We start from the raw sequence: 23,735 nt of genomic DNA, 5'->3' as shown, positions 1-23,735 counted from the left end.
GCTCTGGGTTGGCCCTCAGGGTGCAGTCTGCGGTTGGAACACTCCCTCCCCCATCAGCCAGACTTGGGAAGGGAAGAAGACTTCGAAGAGTGGTGCCTGGGCTACCTGCTGACTAATAAGAGGCTGCCATCATGAAATACCGGCTGCACACCAGGGAGGAACTCTACAGGCCACGTCCATGTTGTGGATTCTGCACGCGCGCTCTCTGGGAGGAAGTATGACCAGCCTTTGAGCAGATATGGACACTGAGCCTCCTGGAGACTTAAGTACCTATGTGGGGAGCCAGGAAGGCTAGCTCCAGAGTGGGCACCTTGAATACCTCTCTGCTGCCCCTTGAAGAGCCAGATGCCCCAGAAATTACATCATCACTGCCCCCTGTGCAAGTGGTGATTGCATGACATGATAAGAAGAATGGAAATCTGTGGGGAGGGACTAAGCTGTAGAGGGAGACAGCCTCAGGCCTCCAGGGACAGAACCCCAGGTCACGTGAGGGACACCGGGGTGGCACTGGGTGGTGACTCAGCTCCTGCCTGTCTTGTCACTGGTTGACTCTCACGTGGGTTTCAGAGCCCCAGACCTACCAAGACTTGAGGTGTCAATGGGCAGGGTGCAGCTGGGCTTAAAGGGGTGGGGGGAACACAAGGCAGCAGCCTCCCCTCCCAGGCCAGGGACTCTCCGTGCTCTGTTCTTCGGCAGATTCTGCCAGCCGGCTACCTTCCCAGAGGCAAATAGTGGGTAAGCAGCACAAACCCAATTCATTGTCTCAAAATAGCCATGGGGGAGTTTCCAGCTCCTGGGAAAAGCCCACAGCAGATACCATTTGTGAGAAGAGTTTTCCAAGCGTGGAGAATTTCCATCAAGGGGAAGTGTCCTCCAAGGGGCTCTTAGACTCCCCTGCCATCTGCGGCAGCAGCAGAACAGCATCTGGGGGAGGGGGCCGGAAAGGAGGGGAGACAGAGCCAGGACAGCAGCAGTAGCCCCTGGGCGTGAAACAGCCCGACAGGGCCAGGGAAGTGGCGGGCACAGAGGACCCCAGCGCGGGCCAGTGAGAGGAATTTGGCAAGAGCTGTCAAAACTGAGAATGCTGAAAGTAAGCTTCCTTGTGTCCAGCAGCTCCACCGCTGAGGCTTTACCCTGAGACGTATGTGTACGCATGGCAGAGAAATCTAGAAAGGATAGTCATTGCAGCGGAGGCTTGCAAACACCCCTGACGTCCAGGCTGACGGGTTATGTGATGGCAACAGAAACCTGTGTGCCCACGGCGGACCCCACCTCCGGCCCCTCCGCCTCCGGCCCTCCTCTGCAACCACTCAGCCTCTGTGATGCTCCTGCGAGCAGTCGGGCCTGGGCTGTCCCCTCAACTTGAGCCATCCTTCCTTCAGATCTCCCCCTCACTCCTTCACCTCTGAAGTGGACAGCTTCTCAGCCGGCCCCGAATGGCCCCTGCCTCTTGGTGGTCACCCTCTCCTGGACCCCCTCTCTTGAGTGCGCGCTGGACCCTGCCGAATAGGGCAGTGCTGGAACCTCACTTCGGCACTGGATTTTAAAAGACGGTAGCTCCCCTCTTGGCCACTCTCTGTCTTGCCCCTTAGCACAGGTTCTGGGATCACCTCCACCACACACAGACACCCACTGGGTGGCCTGTGATGCCTGTTACACCTGCCTGGTCAATAAGCATTTTTCGAGACCAACTGCACCCCATACCAGGGAGCTGTCCCAGCAGTGTCTGAATCCCCTTCTCTGGAGTTACCTTCTTCCCACCTAAGATTCCAGAGTTTTCCCACACACAGGGCTTTGGTCTGTCTCCCAGCCCACTTCGCTACCCAACCTACTCCACTGGGGCTGGATCCTAAGCCAACTGCAGGCTGGGGCCCAGGGAAAGTGGGGCAACAGATTTCTCCAGAGCATCTCCTGCTGCCCCGCCCCCTGACTCAGTTTCCTCCCTGAGCCCATGCCCTCAGGCCCTGCCACTTCCTCGCCACTCCCCCTCAGGGTGCAGCCTTCCTTGGGTCTGTCCAGGGACACCCTGCATTTTCCCAAAGACCAGGCCCCTGAGCACCTGGCATCCCTCTTGCACCCACTGTGCTATGTCAGTTGAAACTGCTAGAACCAAGCAGTTCCAGAACCATGAGCTTTACTTCCAGTTTTTATTAAACTTATTAAAATTCATGTCTCCTCCTAACCCCCTAAAGCCCAATTTCTGTTTGGCCCTGTGCCTGGGGCCAGGCTTATTTGTATGAGAGGCCCAGTGGCCTGCATATTCCCTGCATGTTCCCCCAGTGCTTGCTGCCCCGAGCAGGCAGAGGATGTGGCTGAATTTCAATCACCAGTGAACAACCTGGGAGGCCAAGTGTAGGACGTGGCCTGCACCTTCAGCCCCACCTCTTGAAGAGGCCACCCCCCTCCTCCATCAGTCCTGGCTCCCTTCTAGAATCTTCAGACCCCTCTGCGGGTTCTGACTTGCTTCTAAGGCTCCCAGTCATTTATTCAAAAATATTTAGTGTCCTCTATATGTAAAGCATGGGACCTGTCCCTAGAGATGCAGCTGTGAATTCCCCTCAGGTTAATGAGGAGGATGACACAGATTGTGAAGGAAAATCAATTGCTACAAATACTGACAAAGGATCACACACATCATCCATCTACAACTGGCCCACGGGGGTGAATCCACCCTGCAGGTGTTGGCTGGAGCTGCAAAAAAGGATGAACTTCTTTGCCAACATGTGAAAATCTGGAGGGTTTCCATTAAAATGGGAGAATTTTGGCTTCTCTTCTGAAAAACAGAAGGCCTGGCGCCACCAATCCCCCTGGCTGGCCTTCCGCGGGAGCTGTTCGGAGCTGCGCCTAACAGTTAGGGCCAAGGTCAGGAGCCTCCCAGGCCCTTGAGGTCGTGGCCTGTGCTGCTCTGAGCTGAGCCTGCTCGCTCACTGAGCCACATTTCCCTCCTGGCCGCTGAAGGCATTTTCCTCTGCGGCCCCTGAGAGGGCCTTGAAGGAGAGAAGAGGCCCGTTCACCTGGGCTGGGGAAAGCTTGGAAGGGGAGGTGAGCTTGGAACTGGGCGTGGAAAGCTCACTGAGGGGATGGGAGACAATGTGGCCCCGGCAGCTTGAACAGCCCAAGCAAGGCAGGGAGGCTGAGCTCTGGGTCTCTGGAATTGCTGCCCGCTGGGCTCCTGACTCAGAACTGCCCCGGTTCTGCTTGCTGGGACCTGCCTGGATGGGCAGGACAAGGCTCCATTTAGTCAACAGTGGAAGGCCCCAGGGGTCTAGAGAGGGCGAGAGGCTCGCTGACATTGGCACCTTTGCCTGCTCCCCTCCTCCCTCCCTTTCCGTCTCTGTCTCCCGTCTGCAAAGATCTGTTCATCCTTTCCCTGGGCCTTGCCAGGTCTCCTGTTCTAGCTCTTTCCTTCTCCTGCCTTCCCTGCTCCCTCCCTGCTAGGCCTGGACAGACTGTGACCTGATGAAGAATTCCCACCCCCGGGTCCAGTCTCAATGCTCATATAGCCAGAGGGCACCCACTGTCCTGCTGACCTCAGGGGATGACTATCTCCCCATGACAGCCTCCCCTGTGGCACCCTGACACTCCCACCCTTGCCCTCCGGTACAGGGATCACCAGGTCCTGCCAATTCTGCTTCTCTCCAATCCTCCCACAGGCCTATTTCTGCTGCCACCATCTCCTGTGACCAGATACCGCCACAGCCACTCAGCTGGGCTCCTGAGGCCTGGGCCACCCCCTTCTCTACCCCTGTTATGGTCTGACCTTATCACTCTTGTGCTTAAAACCCTCAGTGGTTCCCCACTGCTGCCCCATCCCAGGTTAGGCTCATATTTCCCAGCCTGGCATCCACTGTGGCCACCATCTGACCTAGCTGCCCACATCCCCACCCCACCAGGTGTAGCCGCTCCGGGGTCACGCCCTGCCCTGCGCATCCCGCTAGAGACTGGCTTCCTCCTGTCCTTGGAGCAAGGTCTGCAAGCCCTGCACCCCGCCTGTGCCCTTCTTCCCGCCCTCCAGGCTCCTCCCCAGGTCACTCCCAGGGGTCCCACTCAAGGACAACCCCCCTCACTGGGGCCTTGCTCCTGCGGCCCCTTCTCATCCCTGTACCCCACTGCCCCCTCGCCCAGCTTACTCCTCCCACCTTTAGGGCCCCCGGGAGGGCCTCAGTCTGTGGGCGGTGACACTGCCCGGGGACTTGCTCTTCAGGGCACAGTCCCAGGCACTCATGACTCACTGCTGCCCCCCACCCCCACCCCGAGACACTGTCCTGGAGGAGAGAGCGCACCCGAGTGTCTTCCCAGCACCTGGCACCAAGGAAAGGCTCAGGAAAGGTGGAAGGAAGGGAGGAGAGAGAACGTCGGGGGGAGGGATGGAGGCGCGGAGGGGGCAGGGGCTGCAGGCCCTCTAGCCTCACAGCACCTGTCCCCTCTCCCAGCCCACCCTCCAAGGCTGCATTCTCAAAGCTCGGTCTGCCCCGGGAGGAGAGGACACTTTGTCCCAGGGAGTGGGGGCTGTGGCTCCTGCTCCCCACTCCCTCGAGCCCTGACACAGCCTGGCTGCTGCTGCTGGAAGACAAAGACCAGGTGAAGGCAACACTGAGTCAAAACAATTTGAAAAATAAAAGCCGCGTGGTTCTAGCAGAGAGAAGCTGGGGGTGCCGGAGCAGAGGAGAGATCCGCAGAAGGACCTGAAGCCAGTAGGGGCTGCACTGGGGGGGGGGGGGGGGGAGGCTTCTACCTCGGGAAAGACGAGGGGAAGACAGGGACTGCGAAGAGGCTGAGGGTAGATTCATGGAACAACACACAGGCACAGGGCCCTCGGACAGGACAGAGACAGCTGACCCAACAGACGCTTTGGTGACAGACGCTTTGGGCGCTGTTAATGATGCCTGTCCTGGGCAAACCAGGGTTACCCGCCCAGCAGGGACCCCCGCGCCCCACCCCTATTAGAGTCACTGCTAAGGCCTGACAGCCCAGCCCTGACAGGCAAGATTGAGAACATGCCCTCTGGTCCCTACCCTCCAGGTAGGTGACTCTGGCTCCCTGCACAGGCCCAGCTTCTGCTGCGTTTCCAGAAGGTGCAGCAGGAGGTCAGAGAAGGGAAATACCTTTCCCAGGCCACCAGGCCACAGGTAGTACAGATCCAACACCAGCAACCCTGCCTTGAGGACCCCGCTCGCCCGCATGGGGAGCTCCTGTTGGGGGGCAGGCCTGTGCCAGGTGGAGGAGAAAGACAGGGGGGCCCACAGGCAAGACAGGGCTGTCTGGGCAGAGGCCCTCAACCAGGCACGATTTTACCTCCCCATGTCTGGAGACATCCCGAGTCATCAGGCCCTGGGAGGAGGGTCAAAGTCAGGGTGGCTATAGCCTGGAACATTCCCTGCCCCCTATAACAGAGAAGGGCACAAAAAGTGCCAAGGCTGAGAAAACCTGCCCCGGGTGGGGCGGCAGATCGGGGATGAGAGACAAGTAAACGCATTAGCAGGAAAGTTCTTTTATCCACTCAACAAATATTCATCTGCGCAGTAAGTGCCATTAAGACCAGCAAAGCAGGAGGGGACCAGAAAGTGAGCAGAGGGAGGCTCCTGAGGAGTGGCCTTTGAATGGAGCTGGGCCAAGCAAGGAGAGAGCCTGGGGAGTGAGGGTGAGGAGGGGCTGAGGGAAGCCACAGTCTGCAGTGCTGGGCACTTGGATTTTATTCTACAAATGCAACATTTGATAAATGCCAACTCAAAATGACCAAAGCAAGCTTCGTAAAACACCCTTAAAGTGGTCAAATGAGGCTAAGTGAGAAAAGACGTTATCTATTTTTTCTTTAAAAAGGCGGTTGAAAATTCCTTGGCCGAGGCAGGAGAGGGGCTGAGGGTCTGCTGTGATATTTTGTTGGCTGGCACAACAACATTTTGATTTAAAAAGTTCAACACTGGATTATCATGTGACCCAACAGTTCCCTTGGAACTGGAAACACATATCCAGGCAAATACTTGTACATCATGTTCACAGCAGCATTAGCCCTCCTCCCAAAAAGTTGAAGCCACACCCATGTCCATCCAGAGATAAATGGAGAAAAATGTGGTATGTCTGTGCTAGGGAATATTACACAGCAATGAAAAGGAATGGAATGCTGATACCAGCTACAACAAGGAGGAACCTTGAGAATATCGTGCTCAGAGAAAGCAGCAGCCATTAAGATTGTGTATTGTGTGATTTCACCTGTACTCGATGTCTAGAATAAGCAAATCGATGGAGATAGAAAGTGATTAGTGGTTATCTGGTGGGCGAGGAGGGTGCCTGGTAGAAAAGACCGAGAGGGATGTCGGTAGAAAATAAGAGTGTCTGCTGGTGTGTTTGGGGTGATGAAAATGTTTCAAGATGGGTACCAAAAACCATTAAGTCATACCCTTTAAATGGGTGAACTTTATGATATGTAAATTATAGCTCAATAAAGTCATTTAAAAAACATTTTGAATTAAAAATCAGGAGTTTTTCCCATAAAAACCCAGGTTGTGGCTTTCCTTAAACACCAGGCATCTTCCTCCTTGGCAACAACAGGCTGCTCGCCAGGGCGTGTGTACCCAATTTCACCTCAGTCCCCACACTCACTGCAGCCTCCATCTCGTACATGTTGCCAGCAGCTGTGGACCTGAGACCTGGACTTGAGCCCTCTGTCCTGGAGCAATGAGCCCACAGGTGCTGAAGCTACCAGCCCCATTCTCCCTTCTCACACCTGGTCCTAGCGCAAAGGAGCCCGGGACCTGCAGTGACCCTGGGGACAGGGTAGCAGCACACATTGTAGTCACAAAACACATGGGCCTTGAAGTCAGAATTGTGCCTCAGTTTCTCAGCTGTGAAATGGGGATTATATCATCCTCTGCCCTAGGGTCCCCCAAAGGTGATGTGTTCAGAACAAAATAGTAGGTCCTCCAATAAGTGTAAGCTGTTGAGTCCATAATGTCTTGCCTGCAACTTTAAATTTCCAGAAGCTCTGAAATTCTAGAGCTTCTTCATAACTCATCTTGGCCACAAAACCAGACTTGGCCTGAATGCATTTAGCAGCAAAGCCAAACCTGATTGGCTATGACGCTACCAACTGACGTCATTACCAGCCCTCCCAGCACCAAGAGCCGTGGCTCTCGCTGCAGAAATAGGAAGGCCTGTGCTGCCCCAGCTCCTGCTGAGGGGTTAGGTAACGGATGATCTGTGTATTGTGTTGCCATCCAAGATCTGAAGGTTCTGAGTTCTGGAACACTTCTAGCTCCAAGGGTTTCAGGACAGGGACTGCTGTGACCTGGTTGGTGAAAATGATGATGCCAAAGACGAGACCCCAGCCTCTCTTTGTCTAACAGTGCATAAGACCAATTTGTAACAGCTCCAGGCAAAGGCAGGAGGGAGAAAGCCCTGGTAAACTCCAAAGATAAATCTTCTACAGTCCCAGAAGGATGGGAGCATAGAATTAAAATTCAGTTGCCCTTCAGGAACTGTAGTGTCCTGGCACACCTGGGTTCAGGTGACAAGAATAGCAGCAGCTGGATAGCTTCAGAGGACGGAGATTGGGGACACTTGGCTTGGTCCATGACCTCATGGGCACAGGAGGGGCTGGAAGGGGCACTGGAAAGGGGCAGGACCTTACGACCTTATGCATCCAAAACTAGTCAAGGACTCCCCACTGGGGCCAAGGAGGCCCTGCCCTCTGGCAAATGCTCGAGCATTGGCCACATATCAGAGAAGACTGGCTAGGCCTCTCCCTCCCTCTAAAATTATCAAAGAAACACAGCAGCAAGCAACAGCTCAGTTGCAGGAAGAGCACCTGTCTGGCCATTCAGACCCCTTGTTGCAAAGAATTAGACGGCCTTGCCCCCGGTTCCCTAGAAGGAAACTCTAACTCCTTGGAATTTCCTGAGTAATAGCAATATCTTTATTATTCATAAGCTACTTGGATCATGCCTGAGCTTATGTTAATGAGAAGACTCGGGATGGGGGCAGGTTACCAGAACAATCAAGTACTTGATTAGAGGGCTAGGCCTTTGAGCCAGCTTGATATCTGACCTCCTGGAGGACGCGAGGTGAGGCTGGAGACTGAACTCAAGCAAGTGGCCCACGATTCAATCAGTCAGGCCTAGACATTGAAACCCTGATAAAAACTCTGGACAGTGAAGTTCAGTGAGCTTCTTGGCTGGCTGGTCCCAGTTCCATGGAATCAGGTGTTTCAGAAGCTCTGCATTTGACACCTCCCTGTCCTCACCCTAGATGTCCCTTCCTTTGGCGGGTCCTGGCTGGCATCCCGTATGATAACACTGTTATCCTAATGACAGCACTTCCCTGAGTTCTAAGAATGAATTATCGAATCTGAGGGGTGGTGAGAACCCTGACTTGTAGCCAGATGTCAGAAGGGAGGGTGGCCTGGGGACCACCCTAAACTGGGTTGGCACCTGCAGCGGGGAGCCCCGATGCTAACTCTGGGCAGACTCAGCAGAACCCGGCCAAGGGCACCAGCCTGTGTCAGAACATCTCCTCCTGCCTTTGCTCTTCTGTGGCAGATACTGTCGGTCCCCCCACTCCACCTCCCACACCAGAGGTCACCTGCAGCCAGTTTCCAGGCATGACTGGTGGCTTCGTTCCTCAAATAGGTGCTTCCTAATGGAGAAGCCTAGAAATTCCTGGTTACTGACTCAGGAGAGACCCTATACCAGTGACAAATGGGAGCTGGTGAATAAATACCACTGTCTCTCACCCCATGGGTATGTGATCCACACAGTCTCTTTGCTGGACCCCGCAGGACTGAACCCCAGGTGCCCACAGTGGTCACCTGCTCAACACTCCCTCCTCCCTTACTTCTTGCTCTTCTCTACTTTCTGGCTAAACATGCTTCCTGGAATCACCTCCCAAATAAACTAGTGCATTCAAATGTCCAAGTTAGCGTCTGCTTTGGAGGAACCCAAGCCATTCCCAGGGCTGTGAGTCCTTTAGCTCCATTGCTAACCTGATTATCTCCCAATTTGACAAGCCATTGAGATTTTATAGTCGATCAGTTCCTCTGGACAAGCATTTGTCCCCCACTGCATAATCATCCTTTCTGGTCCATGGCTACGTCCATACCACACATGTGCCTAGAGACCAAAGACTAGTTAATCACTAGACCCAAGACTAGTATTTCATCCTCTTGTATGGTTACTATTTCAGGAATGAGCCTATAACATCATTGGTCCAATCCAAGTCCTCCTTAGAAATTTGCAGGGGTTATTGGGAAAGAGGTCACTCTACCTCTGGAATCTTACGTAAGCCTGGAGCTGCTTGTGACCATCCTCACTTCACATGAGCAGAGTCTGACTGAAAAATGATGCTAAGAAGACAGTTTGGAGACACAGATTCCTGATGAGGTGATCACCTGGATGCAGCCATGCCTGAAGCCCACCACGCTGCACTTTTCAATTACATTTCTACAAGCTTCCCTTTCTTCTTTCAGTTAATATGGTTGGATTTTTGTCATATGCAATCAAAAGACTTCAATAAAATGAAAATATTCATTTCTCTGACTTAGACTGTCTGCTTCTTTAAACATGAAGGTGTTTGCTCTCTATACTATGAGCAAGAGACCAGGTCTGGACAAGATGGGGATGGGATGAACAGGGGCAGCTATGAGTAGGGGATTTTTTCAGCACAGGCTCAAAGCAGCAGGGTGGTTAGTGGAATTAGGGTCTCAGGAAACTCATCCGAAAATAATGAGATAGCTTTCACTAAGAATTACACTTGCCATACCAAGAGCAAGCACCAGGAAAAAAAGGAATGAAGTAAAGGACTCAGGGGATTCAAGACTGCAGGAAGCCTCCCCCGTGGGAAGCTGCTATGATTGGACACAAAACTTAAATGCCAGCTTCCTGGTGGCCAATGAAAAGGCACCGCGGCCAGGCTGCCCGGCTCACTCATGGAAGGCAGCAGCCGGTCAGGTCGAGCAGCAAACGGCTCTGACACATGCTCCCCCTGAACTCCTGTGCTTCGTAGTTCCTGGGCTGATACAGATCTGAGTAGCAATTTGCAGGCTCGTAACTTGGGTCCTACAACTCAATGGGATTCTCCTACTTGCCCCTCAGACATCAGGTCTTCAGGTCCCCAAAGCTCATCCCACACACACCGGCAGCACCCACCTCACAGCTTGCCCTTCAGCTCACAGCTCACCCTGAAAATGACTCCCGAAACTAGGATTCCACAGACTTACCTGGGTTTTTTTTTTTATTGCAAAATTTCCATTTCTCTTTACTTAACAAAATAGACTCTTGCTGACTTCTCGATGAGGTCTGATTATTTCCTGGAAATGGACATGTTTCTCTTTATGCCAGTGCAATTTTTACTAAAAGCCCACAGTTAGCCAGGCTGCGCAGAAATGTTCCAAATGACTTTCTTTTTTTCCTAAGGAGATCAACCTCATTTTTTTTTGGAGGAAATGAGGAAGAACAGACATCTGCCAGCCTGCTCTCACATCCCTTTCGTGATATCAGGCTCTAGTGGCTGGGGGAAGAGACAGTGGTCCAGAGAGCCCCTCTTCTCCAGCACCCCCCAGCTGAAGTCACAGGACGGGGCCGAGGGCCGCTGGCCCTGCAGTCGGTCCTGCTCCTTCCTGAGGGCCCAGAAGAGCCGTGGCCCAATGAGAGACCACATTATGACTCCATAGGCCCATTCCTCCATAAAAGAAATATTAAAATTTACATTTTATGACTGCAGTGGTATAAAGACAAATATAATCCAGTCTGGATTCATTCTGATGTCTTCATTATTATTACAATTTTTTTCTTCTCATTTCAAAGTAGTCAAAATGAGACGCTTCTGGGGGTCCTTAGAAGTACTGTAAGATCTAGGCCCTGGGCCAGGAGGCTGACGATTGCAGCCCCACCCCCAGACTGCAGAGATGCATCTACAAACCAGGGACTAGGAAGTCAGGTCAGCTGACCAGGCCCTGACTCCAGCCTCCTTCGCCCAGAGTCAAAGCCCCTGGTCCCTCCCTCACTGTGACAAGGCTGGTCACACTCTGCTCCCCCAATTTATTCAAGGACAGCTGGGACTAACTTGAACTATTACAAACTGAAGCCCTGCAACGCTAAGCCCCGCACAGAGCACTTACTAGCTGTATGGCTGTGGGTAACTCAGTTTTCCCATCTGTGGGATGGACACAACACTAGCCCCTCCCTCCAAGGACACCGTGGGGAAGAGTAGAGCTTCTAGCACGGCAGGCTTGACCCAGGGCTGGCACAGGGTGCATCCTCATCGATACTGGCTGTTAAGATGAACCATGATCGATTGGTTCATTATAAGAAGTAGTCATTCATTATAATAATTGGCTCAACAGCTCTTCTTTCTGCTGTACCCTGGAAGGCATTGACCTTGGGCTGAAACCCATGGGCACAGCAACATCAGAAGCCAACCCTCTCCTTGAAAACACGCTTGCCCTCTCCTTCCCCTCCCCCAGGAGCACACCAGAAGCCCACCCTCCTCCTCCAAGTCCCCCACCTGCCCTGCTCTCCCTAAAGGCCAGCTGACAAGTTGGACAGGCCTGGCGTTGGGCTCCTCCATCAGGTTCCCCCTACCTAGGCTCTCTCCCCACTCACTCTCCCCAGCAATCTCTCTCCCGGGTGCTATTTCTCCTGGGTTAATCATGTGCTATTTCTCCTGGGTTAATCTTCTCACAGGCATGAATACAAAATTCCTTCTCCACCACGTGCTACATTGGTCTCATTACATCATCTGGCTGCTACATACTTCTCAGTTACTGTTTTCTGAGAACTCAGAAGTCTTCTCCCTCCTGCCTGGTCACTCCTGCCGTGCTATCCTGTAAAAAGAGCGCTGGGCTTTGAAGTCAGCAGGAGCCGGGTTTAATCCCAGTTCCACAATTGACCAGCTGTGTGACCTTGGGCAAGTCAATTAACCTCCCGGAACCCTGCATTGTTTATCTGCCTGAAATGTTGGAGACAATCTTATTTTCTTTAGCAGTGGGACTCCCTTCTATTTTGTCAAAGGGGTAAAAACTTTGATAAGACCTGGGAGGCAGGGAACAAGAGCTCCCACCCTTTCCCGCCTCCCCTTCCCCCAACCCCTCCACACCAAGAGGCCTGCAGGAAGAGCTGCCTTGCACTGACCACCAGCATTTGTTTTGTGGCTAGAATAAACAGGTTGAGGGGGAAGCTGGCTGCTTGGAATAAAAGAGGGGGCTCTTCCAGGCTTGGTGGAGGGACAGAAAAGGAGATGTGCGAGAAGGGACCCGGCTGCACCCTCCACCCACCATCTCCTGCACCTGCCCTTTCATACCTTCCCCACCTCGGTGAACCCCTGCGCACCCGTCCCAGGCCAAACACAGCCAGGGGACACAGCCCAGGGGCTCTGGGCATATGGTCCCTTCTCAGAAGGGTTTTCTGCTGCTTAAAGTAAAATACGTAAGATGACAGAGAAACTGGTCACACTAAATACAGTTCCCAAAATAGCCAAACAAATTTGCTGTGCAGAAATGCGTGTGCCTCTCCATTAACATACTAGGTCACAAGATTCAGTGGAAAGTCTAATAATTATCACACCTTTGAAGAAGCGCGTTTCAAGATGTCTGCACAACTGTCGCGCAATGTGAAAAACACAAGTCACGAGTGGTGACAGCATGGCGGGTGCCACCGCCACCGTGGCCGCTGCCTCCATTCACATCTGAAGGATGTGCTCAGTGTCAGTTACAGGGCAGAGAAATAGAGGTGCCAGTGTTCCCCCACCAGGCTCAAGGACCCCCGAGCTCTGTGGACTCCTATCTAGGAACCCTGGAGCGAGAGTCTGTTTTCTGTACCCACCTGCTCCCACCCACCTCTCCAAATCAGTAGAGGTGCACATCTAATCACTGGGGGTGCACACCTCCTCCCCTTCCCACTGCCACTGCACTTTCCTGCCTCCCAGCCAGCCTCTTCCCCTCCATTCTTGTTCTACTCCCTCTGTGCTGCACCCCGAACCCTCATTTCAAAATGCACACCTCACCATATCTCCCTTTGCTCTGAATTCTTCATGGCTGCCTTTCGCCTCCACGGTAAATCCAAAGACTCTTGCAAAGCACCAAGACCCTCACCCAGCTCTGCAGCCTCATCTCTCCACACGTCTGCTCTCCCAGCTCTCCGCCTACCTTCCCGCCATTCTGCGCAACTTGAAGTTTCAAGAATATGCCACCCCACGAGGCCTTTGCCCACGCTGTTTCCTCCACCTGGAGTGCTTGCCCCAAGGTGTCCATCAAGCAAACCCCTTCTTCCCAAGTCTCAGTTCAAATGGTGCCTTCCCCATGTCGCGCCCCCACCCAGGCCTACACCTGGGCAAATGTGGGCGCCCCTTCTGCAGGACTCTCACCGTGCCAGTACACAGAGGTCAACCCAACATTTTATAATCATTTACCAGTCTGTTGTCTCATGAGACTGCAATCCTCAGGAGGGTGAGGACTGAATCGTTCCCTTTCAGCTCCCCCAAATCTAGTGGTGCAGTGCCTTGTCTCCAGCATGCCTTCAGTGCATATTGCTTGGGTAAGTGATAAAAAACGAAAATAAAAAGAAGGAACAGGCTTTGGTCTCAAATAGCTAGTTACCGGGTGAGTGGGAAGGAAAATTGTTACTGTACTATGGGAACTCCTATTTTTTCTCTCCTGCCCTGCCCTGCCCTGCCTTGTTAGATCTCCCACACCCTGGGAGTGACGAGTCACGCGTGCTCTGACCTATGGAGTACGCTCTAATTTCTTGAATGCAGCTCTCTGTTCTTTGAGGGATCCCTCTGCTATATATCCCTACCTCAATTAGGGGGCGATTACTTCCCTTACGAAAAGACTCATCCTTCGGTTTCTTTAAATAGAGAGTTTTTCCAATGCGTGAAGAATAGGATTAGATTTATAGAAATTCAATTTACATTGGGCTTTTTAGGAACAGATGGTCTTACACAGCCAAGCCACTCCGCTATCTGCCAGGTGCCTGAAGGTAGAGTTTACGGCTCCTTCTGGCAAACTCTCTGCTTTAACCCCTTACGACCTGGATCAGCGTAAGCTGCTCTGAGCAGCTGGCTGCCTCATCCAATGGCCTTCCTTAGAGTCCTCTGCCTCCACATCCCTGAATCACATGATGCTGCTGGTCCCCCCCCCATTCTTTTGAAGACCCTCGAAATCTCTGACTCTGTGGCCTTTCCCACATCTCTGCCCTCCCCCACCCCCACCCCACACCTCTGCTCATCTAGCTTCCTGCTAGGCTTCACCATGCATATGTCTCAAAAGGAAAATCCATCAAAGCAGACACATGCCCTCCACCCCAAACAAGCTTCTGTAGGAGAAATGAAGCATCAGGCTTTTTCCACCCTCCCACCATCAGCATCCAGCACTAGCACCTGTGGTCTTGCATGCACACCTATCAGCATCCAGCACTAGCACCTGTGGTCTTGCATGCACACCTATAATTATGGGCACCTGGGCCGAGAGCACGGGGTGAGCATATCTGTACACGGGGACACCTGTGCTGAGGGGGGAGGGGATATGAGTGGTGTCACTCTGAGGACAGAGAGGAGGCAGCCAGAGAAATGCTGAGAGGGAAAGCTGGTCTGTTCCCTGACTCAGCATTAAAGGCCTGTAAAAATCTACCAGAGGCTCCAAAATTCTCTTTTCGTCTGCGAGAACTAAAGATAAACCTACCCGTCCTGGGATAGTCGTAAAACACTCCCCTTCTAGGGCCCTGTGAAAGACACCCCTCCTTGCCCCAGACCACAGGTGAAACCCACGCTGCCTGGCACGCATCTTGTGAAAAAGCTACAGCCACGGGCCTCGCCCTCCTGGCATGCTGAGCTCCGGGACAGCCGGGCCTGAGTCCTGACTCAGGACTCAGCACAGCACCTGCCCCCGACAGACACTCGACAAGTCCCCGCTGAACAGTGAATAAGTGAGTAGACAAATCCCACGACGAATTATAAACTGAGGCTCAGAGAAGGGAAGTGATTGGCCCAAGGCCACCTGGGGGGAATAACCAGGACTGGGCCCAAAGGTGGCTCTGAGCACTCTGTGTCCACTCTATGCCCAGGGCTAGCTGGGGTGCACCAGTGCTCCTCCACCCAGGCCCTGCCTTACCTGAGAGCACCGTGAAGACGGCCGCGAAGGCGTTGAGCTTGAGACCATCGATGACGCTGCTGGAGTGGAAGAGCTCGAGACACATGAGGCTGAAGCCGACCACCAGCAGGAGGATGTAGAGCACCTCGGAGACCACCGACAGCCACAGGACCCCTGCACGACAGAGGAGGAGACGCCATGAGATGCGGGGTGCCCTGGCGGCTCCCCTCAGGTCCCGTCCATCCCACCCCAGGGGACAAGTCATCTTAGAGTGCAGCTCATGCCAGGGTGAGGAGGTCATAGCCACCCAACCTCCTCACCAGGACTACTCAGGAGGCCATATCTACCCCTTAGCACTCTCGGGGTTACTGCAGCTGGTTCAGGGTGACAAGCAGCCCACAAGTGGCCCATTCAAATCAGAGGGAAGAGCTTCTATCCTGAAGCTGGATGAGAGACTTTTCACTGCTACTAGGAGCCTCTGATGGCCAGGAGGGCGCCTGCCGTGAGAGGAGGCTGCTGAGTAGAGCAGTGGGACCACCAAGGGCCGCCTACCCTGTTAATAGATGACTTTCCATATGAAGTCATTTTCCTTGTAGTTAAGCTGATCAGCATGATGTTCTCTGTTACCTGCAGTTATGAGCTCCCCGACTCGTACACACACACACCATGCTTGTTAGAAGACACCGACATCTTTATCTGCCCTGTACCCAACTCCACTTTTTGCTAGAAACCACCACAACTAGCCGCCATGATCCTACTTTCTGGGCACAGCTGATTGGTTTGATGTAATCATGTGACCCAGTACTGGCCAATCAAAGCCCTTCTCCAGGAACCTGAGCTTGGAAGCACTGAAGCGGACGGAAGGACAGGCTCAGATGGGAGTCAAGCATTCTGACCACAGAAGCACCGGGGTCCAGCTGTTCTTGAAGGCCAGCTGCACCCCCCTTCCAGTAGGTTGGCTTCAAAATTTCTGTGTATTCCCTGAGAGAGTATATCTTCCTATTTGCCCAGATTGGCCCCAATTGGGTTATCATCATTTGCCACCTAGATTAAGGGACATCTGCTGTTTCTCCCATTCCACATTATTCCCCCTCCTTCATACATGTTCCTTATTTGGAGAACCCCGTGCCTCAGTATGTATGATTCAGTTGTAGCCAACTCACAGGCTGGACACATGACTCATATCTGGTCAATCAGAGTTCCATGTCTCCTCAGCTTAGTCTCTAAATCTCAGTTTCTTTACCTATCAAATGGGGGTGATAACAACCCCTATCTCATAGCATTGTTGTACTTGAGGAGTCATCTATGAAGAGTGTAAACTAAGAGCTTATCTTTAGCTTATAGTGAGACTCAATTTATGTGCATTTGTACATCATTGTATAGGAGGAACATGGCAGGGGCTGAAAATTGAACCCAGGGGCTCTTAAGTAAGATTAAGGGTAGAGACAGAGTCAAGATAGAGAAATGAAATTGTGAAAGCAGGTGAGATTTCTGAGAAGGGTGGAGAGTAGAGGATGGAACTTATCCGAGTGACTTACCCTTCAAGCCTCACTAACCACTGTCTGAGCAAACCCACACTTTAGAGAAGGGATGATGGACTCAGGCTTGGTCAGGCAGAGATAGAAGCATGATCCAAGTCAGTTCAATGATAGTCAGTCACAGGAATTTTGCTAGAACTATTGGGGAAGCAAATTCCTTTTTTTCCACTGGGTTCGAGGTTGGGAGGACGAAAGGATAGTACTGACTCACCAGGTGGCAAAAACCTTCCTGAGATCAGAGTAATCCCTTCCTTGGCAGAAGACAATATCCGATAACATTCGCTTGAGGACCTAGATCCAACCATGCCTGAAGCTGCCTGTCATTTGTTCTTTCTTCTCATGATCCAATTAGCCTTGTTTTCAGGTAAGCCAATTGAAAGTAGTATTTCTATCACTTAAAACCAACAATCTGGATCTTGAGTTTTTCTCTTCTCTGAAGCTGTCAAACACGTCCTTCCTGCCTCTCTGTCTTTTGCACAAGTTGTTCTTCCTAGGGACATCCAATATTGAAAATTTAGTGAGTGAAGCAAATAAGCAACAAAGTCTGAGTCCCTATCTGCTCCCTGATGAAGAATCCAGATTCTAAAATACCTACTATCACTCCTAGCACAACAGGGTTTTTGTGCTGTGGGGAACTTTTCTTTCTCTTTTCTTTTTCCTTTATTATTATTAGTATTATTTTGCTACAAAAATATCACATTTCCTGGGCAAGCCCTTGGATTTCTGTAAGAGAATAAGGTGCTCTTGGCAGCCTGGGTGTTGTTAAAACACCCCCTGGCATAGCACACTCACTGCCTCCGAGCCCCTTCTCTGGCCCAAGGCCCACCAGGCAGCAGGGAGGAAGCCCGGAGATGCAGGGTGAGTGGGCCAAGTCAGGAGGGCGGCCACCCCGGGAGGCCTGGTCTCCCTCCCAGAAGCCTTCACCTCCAGCTACTGTTGCCCTGCTGGCTGCTGGAGGCTGCCCCTCACCAGGGCGCTGCTCTCTGACTCAGCCACCCCCCTGGCGCAACCCCACTCCCCCAGGGCCAGGTCTCCACCCCTCGCAGCTCCCCCAGAGCAGGGCCCAGCTCTGCTCTTTCAGAAGGGATGGGAGATGGGGTGGGGAGTGGGGGTGGGATGCTCTGGAAGTATGTTAACCATGGAGAAACAGATTCTGGTGTCTAGATGCAGGGCTGGGGTTATTTATGCTTCTTATTCCTGCCAGATTTATTTTGCTGTCTTCCCACTGGACTCAGTGCATCCATCTGAAAGTTTCAGCCCACCCAAGTCAAGGAAATTAATAACACCAAAAAGAAGAAGAATTGTTGTTATGCTAATAGCAGCAACAATAGGCACGATAAGGGCCCACAGATACCAGACCTTTATCCTGTGTCCAATCAGACTGGACCAGGCTGGCACTCCACCCAATCTCCCTGCACCTCTAGGAGCATTTCTGTCTTTGGAAGCTAGTCCTTGGACAATTAGTCTGTTTTGACAGTCTTCATTCCAGAAACAGACGGTTCCCTCTCTGCACTCTCACGCACCAGTGGCCCTGCCCTGCGGCTCTGACCTGTGATACCAAGCAGCTCCCCGCAGGATCCAGACTGAAACCAATGTTACACTGCCTCATCCCCCACACCTTCTTCCCGGTCCTAATTCTCTAATTCCCCCACACTCTCCCCAGGAGTGTTTCCTGTTTGAAGCACTTGAATGAATCCTTCACTCAGGGTGGGCCTCAAGGGAGTCTGATCTCAGCCACTGGTGGTCACAGGCATTATCAGCCCAAATCCTCCCAACAGCCTGTGAGGAAGCAATGTAACACCACTTTTCAGATAAGCAAACCTGCTCAGAGGGATTAAAGAGCAGGTCTACATAACTGGATCGTGGTGGAGTCTGGGTTCAAACCCAGGCCTCTGACTCCAGGAACTGTAGTGGGTAGGGAGGCTGTAGCAGACAGGATGGAGAAGACAGAGCAACCTCTTTGAAATCATATCACTCTTCCACTAGGGCTGGTCACAGGAGCCCGTCTGGGGTGGGGTTCCTGGCCAAGGCGCTGTTCGGTCGGTGAGCTCGCCAACATCCCAGATGGTGCCTGAACCAGGATTCCTGCAAAAGGCTCGCACCTAGGCAGATGGGGCAGGAGCCCTTTGGCTCCCAGCAATCCTGAGCCCAGCCAGCCACCAGGTAGGGTGAGGAAGGAAGCACGGAAAGGAGCAGATGGTCTTGAGGACGCTGGAAGTCAGACTGGGACAGGGGGGTTGAGCCAAGTTGCAGAAACTAATGCAGCCCTGAAGGTTTCAGCAAAGAAAGAGCCCTGGGCTGGGAGTGCCTGGAAGGGTGTGTGGGTGGAGACCTGCTGGCAGAGAACTGATAATCCCCATGGGGTGGTCTCAGGGGACCACAGACAACAGGGCCAATGGAGAGGCAGGAGTCCACAGGGGGGCCACCTTCCTGCTTGGGCACCGGGGCAGACAGACGGTGTTTATCGCCGAGAAGGGGTCGAACGGAGACAGAAGACCACGCGCCACTCTGCCCAGGCAGAGGCTGCCTTTGCTACAGGAGGCAGCGGAGCTCACTGCGATGTGGGGGCCTTGGCAAGGCAGAGGAACTTGCTAAATATTTGCTGTGATTGTCAAATAGATGGTAGCTGGAGGCATGGGAGCGGATGAGATGCCTGGGAAAAGCATGTGGTGCAAAAGAGGGAAAAAGAGGTGGGAGGAGGCATGCAGGGGAACATCAACACTCAGGGGAAGCGGGAGGGGGCTATGAGTGTGCAGTGACACAGTGGGTGCCCACCCCGTCCACGGCACCTGCCTCAGGCCTGCCCTGGCCATCGGAGCCCGTCCCCACTGTCACCTGCCTTTGGGGCAGGCTGGACAGTCCTGCCCACCACCCCCAAGCAGGAGCCCTCACCATAGTACCCTGGGGGGTTACCTTAAGGCACTAATCACGTGGTTGTGTTTCTCACCAGGGAAAAGGTGGCAAATGTGTCACACCACATAAAAATGTCTGAATCAAAGAGTGGGAAAGCTATTCACTCTTTCGTTCTTTTTCTCATTCTTATCACCACCATCAAAAGAGTCTGTGCTTGGCACACGAATGTGTCCTTAACACTGTCCTCACGCTTGGGGTTGTTGAAGGAGACAGAGCAAGCTCAGGCCCAGACTCTCCTGCAGTTGCTAGTCAGACGGAGAGCGGGGAGCACATTCTGACAGCTGCCTCTGTGCCCGAGATTCTCCCATTTTCCCAGCCTCCCTCCCTGACCCAGCCAGCGCTGAGCCCTTCCCTGCTCTGCTCAGTGCCCCCGGGACCAGCTCCTTAGCATTGCCTGGCTCCCTGGGCCTTCGGGTCAGCAGTGGGGGCACCAGCGGAAGAGCCCAGGGGGGGAGGAGAGAATCGGTTTCTGCTCTGCTCCCTCCCGTCTGGAGCCACATCTTCTGGAGCCGGGGCTTGCAGTCACAGCTGCTGCTCTCACGGGCTCCAGAACACCCTTCCACCCTGTTTACCTTCCCTCCCAAGGGTGGTAGCAGCTCTCTTCTGTTGCCCGGGAACAGAAGGATATCTAGGCCTCCCCAAGATGCCCAGGAAAGGTTTTTTCCAACACATGTCACCCTGGCATGTGGAGCTAAGGTCAACTCAGGCCCTGCGGGCTTCCAGAGAAACTGTTACCATCACCTTAACTACCCAGAAGAACAAAGGTCAGATGCTAGGTGTGGGGTCATCTCCAGAAAATACTTTCTGTTGGAGAAGCCTATCTTATGGCAGGGCAGACATCTAGAACACAGGGTCGGACACAGGACACTCAGGCAGGCCGGGCACACCTCCTCAGTCCTTGGTGAGTCCCCCTCCTCTGTCCTTGGTGCCCCAGGCCCCTGTCCCCAACTCGACTCAGGACAAACCTTGGTGTGTCCCATGTAATGCAGAATTTACGATCATGTAAATTCTTCATATGTACGTAATTAAATGCATTCTTTTTCTCCTGCTAATCTATCTGATATCAATTTGCTTGCTCCACCAGCCTGAGAAGAACCTCAAAAGCATAATGGACAATCCCTCTGCACTCCTCCACCAGCCTTTGGGGTCCTCATATTCTTTTAGGCCCTCTCCTGCCTCAGCAAGAGAGTTCTTCCATTAGCACCTTCATCTGAGCCATGGGGAGATTCTGGTTCCCTGAAATGACCCAGACTGGCACATCACTTTTTATAGCAAGGAATCCTGGTTTCAATTAGAGGCTTCAGTCAGTGGTCTCCATTTGGCCTCCCACCCATGGCATTTAGGAACTTGTGATGTGAATTTGCGGGTTCCCCTCTGGACCTACTGAATCAGGAACTGTGAAAGTGGGGCCCACCCATGCTTCCCCAGGCCCTGCAGGCAACGCTGATGGGCATGCAAATTTGAGCACCAAAAGTTCCCCTTTAAAAACGCAAGGGGTTAAGCACCACACTATGAAGCAATCCGCAGCCTCTGCAGCACAAGTTCCGTCCCGGGCCAGCCAGAGAGCAACCCACAAGGCACAGCAAACCTCTCCTGTCTCGCCCGCTGCTCCCCTCAGCAACATATTTCGGTCAGTCTGCCTGTTCTGTTCCCCACTCTGTCTCTTGTGAATCATCTCACCCTCCCGCAACTCAGGCCTGTACCCCAGCTCTCGTATGCATAAATAAATAAATCTTTAAAAAAAAATTTTAAAAATAGAAGTATGTATAAAAACTTAAAAGGAAAAAGAGAGTCAGCCCTAGACAGCAGGTGTTAGTGTCTGTGGCGAGAAGAGTGTATGGAAGATGGGACCATGAGGGAGCACTAGGTATGCCCGGCCCGCGGTCGGTGCCAGCTGTGATCAGCAGCATTATGGAATGCATGCACCAAAGCCCCAGAGCAGGAGAGGGCTGGCAGCCTCGGGTGGGCCAGCTGAACCTTGCCTTGATGACACCAGAAAAGGCTCAATAATCACGGAGATGATTGTTTCAAGTCTCTGAAACTTTCCTCTAATGGCTCGATTTGCAGCTGAGAACCACTGACCTCCCAGGGCAGAAGAAATGAAATGATTTTTCATCAGGTACAGGGCCTGTGGGTTGACAGCTAATCCTGTTAGCAGCACTTTTTGCCTTTTTAAAAAACAGCTTCATGAAGCCAACTCTGACCCTCCATTGATAGAACTGATAGGTTTGCAAGAATGATTTCCCGTTTGTCCCCGTGCCTCCCTGGCTAAGATCGCTCCCAGGATTAACTCGTTGGCTGAGTGGGAAATTGTGGATGGAGACAATGACTTGGATATGTGAACTTGGTGGGGGTCTTACCCCCGTCCCTTAGTTTCCTCCTTTGAGAAAATGGGCATTATAAGCCCGTTGTGAACATTAAATGACAAAATATCTACAAAGCATACAAGCCTGACACTCAGAAAGTATTCAAGAAAAGTATTTCTCACTAATAAGTATAGTTATTAGCAATTATGATAATTATAAGAAGCAATGAGGATTAGGGTTCAAGAGCAGGGACCTGGGCCAGGCCACCTAGGTTGATTCCAGCTCTGCCAGTTACTAGCTGAGAGACAGGGCAAGGGCTCTATCCCCATTGCTTTGTGGGAAACTCAGTTTTCCTACTTGTAAATAGAGGACAAATACAGAACCCACTTCCTGGCCTGTTATGAGGATAAAGTCAGCTAATTGGTGAGCGAAATGCTCAGGGCAGTACCGGGCACAGAGCAAGTGTTACATAAGCGTTGGCTGTTACTATTATCGTTGTCATTGTTATTCCAGTGGGATGCATCCAAGGAGCAGGCAGCCTGGAACAAGGTGCATCTCAGCCACCAGACAAATAAAACCCTTATGGGGATTAACGGGAAACTGTTGCGAAAATCATATGAAATCCCAAGATGCACAGGCATTTCAAGAGAAAACATTCCCCCCACCCAAATCCATCAGTTTAATATGTCAAATCAATAATTCACGGCAGTGACCGCTGGCTGTGGGCTCAGCGATGCACCCCCTGAAACCAAGCATGTTAAATCATGTAAATCATGCGGCCAGGACCTCTGGAGCTGGATCAGCTCTGTGACAGCTGCTGTTTGCAAAATGTCAATACTGGGAACGCAGAGGCAGGGATGCCCAGCATGGCCATGTCACACAGCAGGTTGGGGGCAGATTCGGGTAGGGGGCAGGTCTTCCTCCTCCCAACTTTTCTTGAGGTCACATGACTGGGGGGTGGGTGACTGACTGGTGGTGGGGTGGCTCCAGCAGAGGTACAGGGGTGGAGCTGGGGGAAAAGCAGCTATCCCAAAGAGAAGCTGCAGTGGGACCACAGAGAGTGACTACACAGCACGTCGGCAGCCTTGAGCCCAGCCCAGAGGCTGCAGTGCCTCTGGAAGGCCCCCGAGTCCCTGTGGGCCTCAGTTTCCCTCCTGGCAAAACAAGTGGTTTCTCAAACAGGCTGCCAACAGGCCGAACGCAGCCGGCAGAAATGTCTTGTTTGGCCCACACAGTATTTTAAAAATATCTGAATTCATTATCAACATTTAAAAATAGGAGATTTCACATTAAAAAATCCAAATTTCTGGATTCGCTTGCAAAATGGGTGGATGCAGCATTACTAGACCCGTATCCCCATATGATATGACTGTGGGGATAGGCCTGGCTGATGCCCTCAAACAGGGCACATACTTCCTGGTCAACATAGACCCCAAGTCCCCTTCCCTCCTCCATAGATGCTGCTCTAGTGAGCATTCGAGTTTACAGCCCCCTATATAAATGTCTAACCTCATTTGTACCCCAACATTACATCCATGCATTATTTTAAGACCCTGTATGTGCCTCCCCAAAATATGGAGTGAACTGTTACCTAGCTTGCTCAGGGATGGGGGGTTCTCACAAACCTCACCCATCCCACACATGAGGGTGCCAATTTTTCAGATTCACATCAAAAGGAAAGGCATTCAGCTCTGAAAATCAGCCCAGATTGATTAAACTGAACCAAGAGCATGGATCTGCCTGCTCTTTGTCCATCCCTTCCCACGAAGGCTCAAGAGGGCCGGTGAGCTGTTCAGGCCACAGCCCTGGGAGTGTTCCCTTAGTGAGTCAGAACTTGTAGGCCTTGACTGGAGGTCACCAGGGAAACGCCCACGGGCCTCTGCTGTGGAATGCCAGGTAACA

At 52.5% G+C, this 23,735-nt stretch overlaps 1 protein-coding gene across 3 annotated transcripts in view; it reads right to left on the bottom strand.

Moving 5' to 3' along the window:
* Positions 1-23,735, bottom strand: part of GSG1L (GSG1 like) — a 159,157-nt gene that overhangs the window by 40,929 nt on the left and 94,493 nt on the right. For 2 of the 3 annotated variants that reach the window (XM_037507383.2, XM_054693779.1), the window contains exon 3: positions 15,098-15,250. The exons of the other annotated variant lie outside the window; for it this stretch is intronic. In XM_037507383.2, coding sequence (XP_037363280.1) covers positions 15,098-15,250 — 153 coding nt within the window. The remainder of the gene's footprint in view (positions 1-15,097; positions 15,251-23,735) is intronic. 3 annotated transcript variants of the gene reach the window in all.

The sequence above is a fragment of the Talpa occidentalis genome, unplaced genomic scaffold (genome assembly GCF_014898055.3).
Source record: "Talpa occidentalis isolate TD23 unplaced genomic scaffold, MPIMG_talOcc4v2.1 talOcc4.12, whole genome shotgun sequence".
NCBI classification, from domain to species: Eukaryota; Metazoa; Chordata; class Mammalia; order Eulipotyphla; family Talpidae; genus Talpa; species Talpa occidentalis.
Note: the sequence above shows the minus strand (reverse complement) of the source record. Positions and strands in the feature narration are given on the sequence as shown.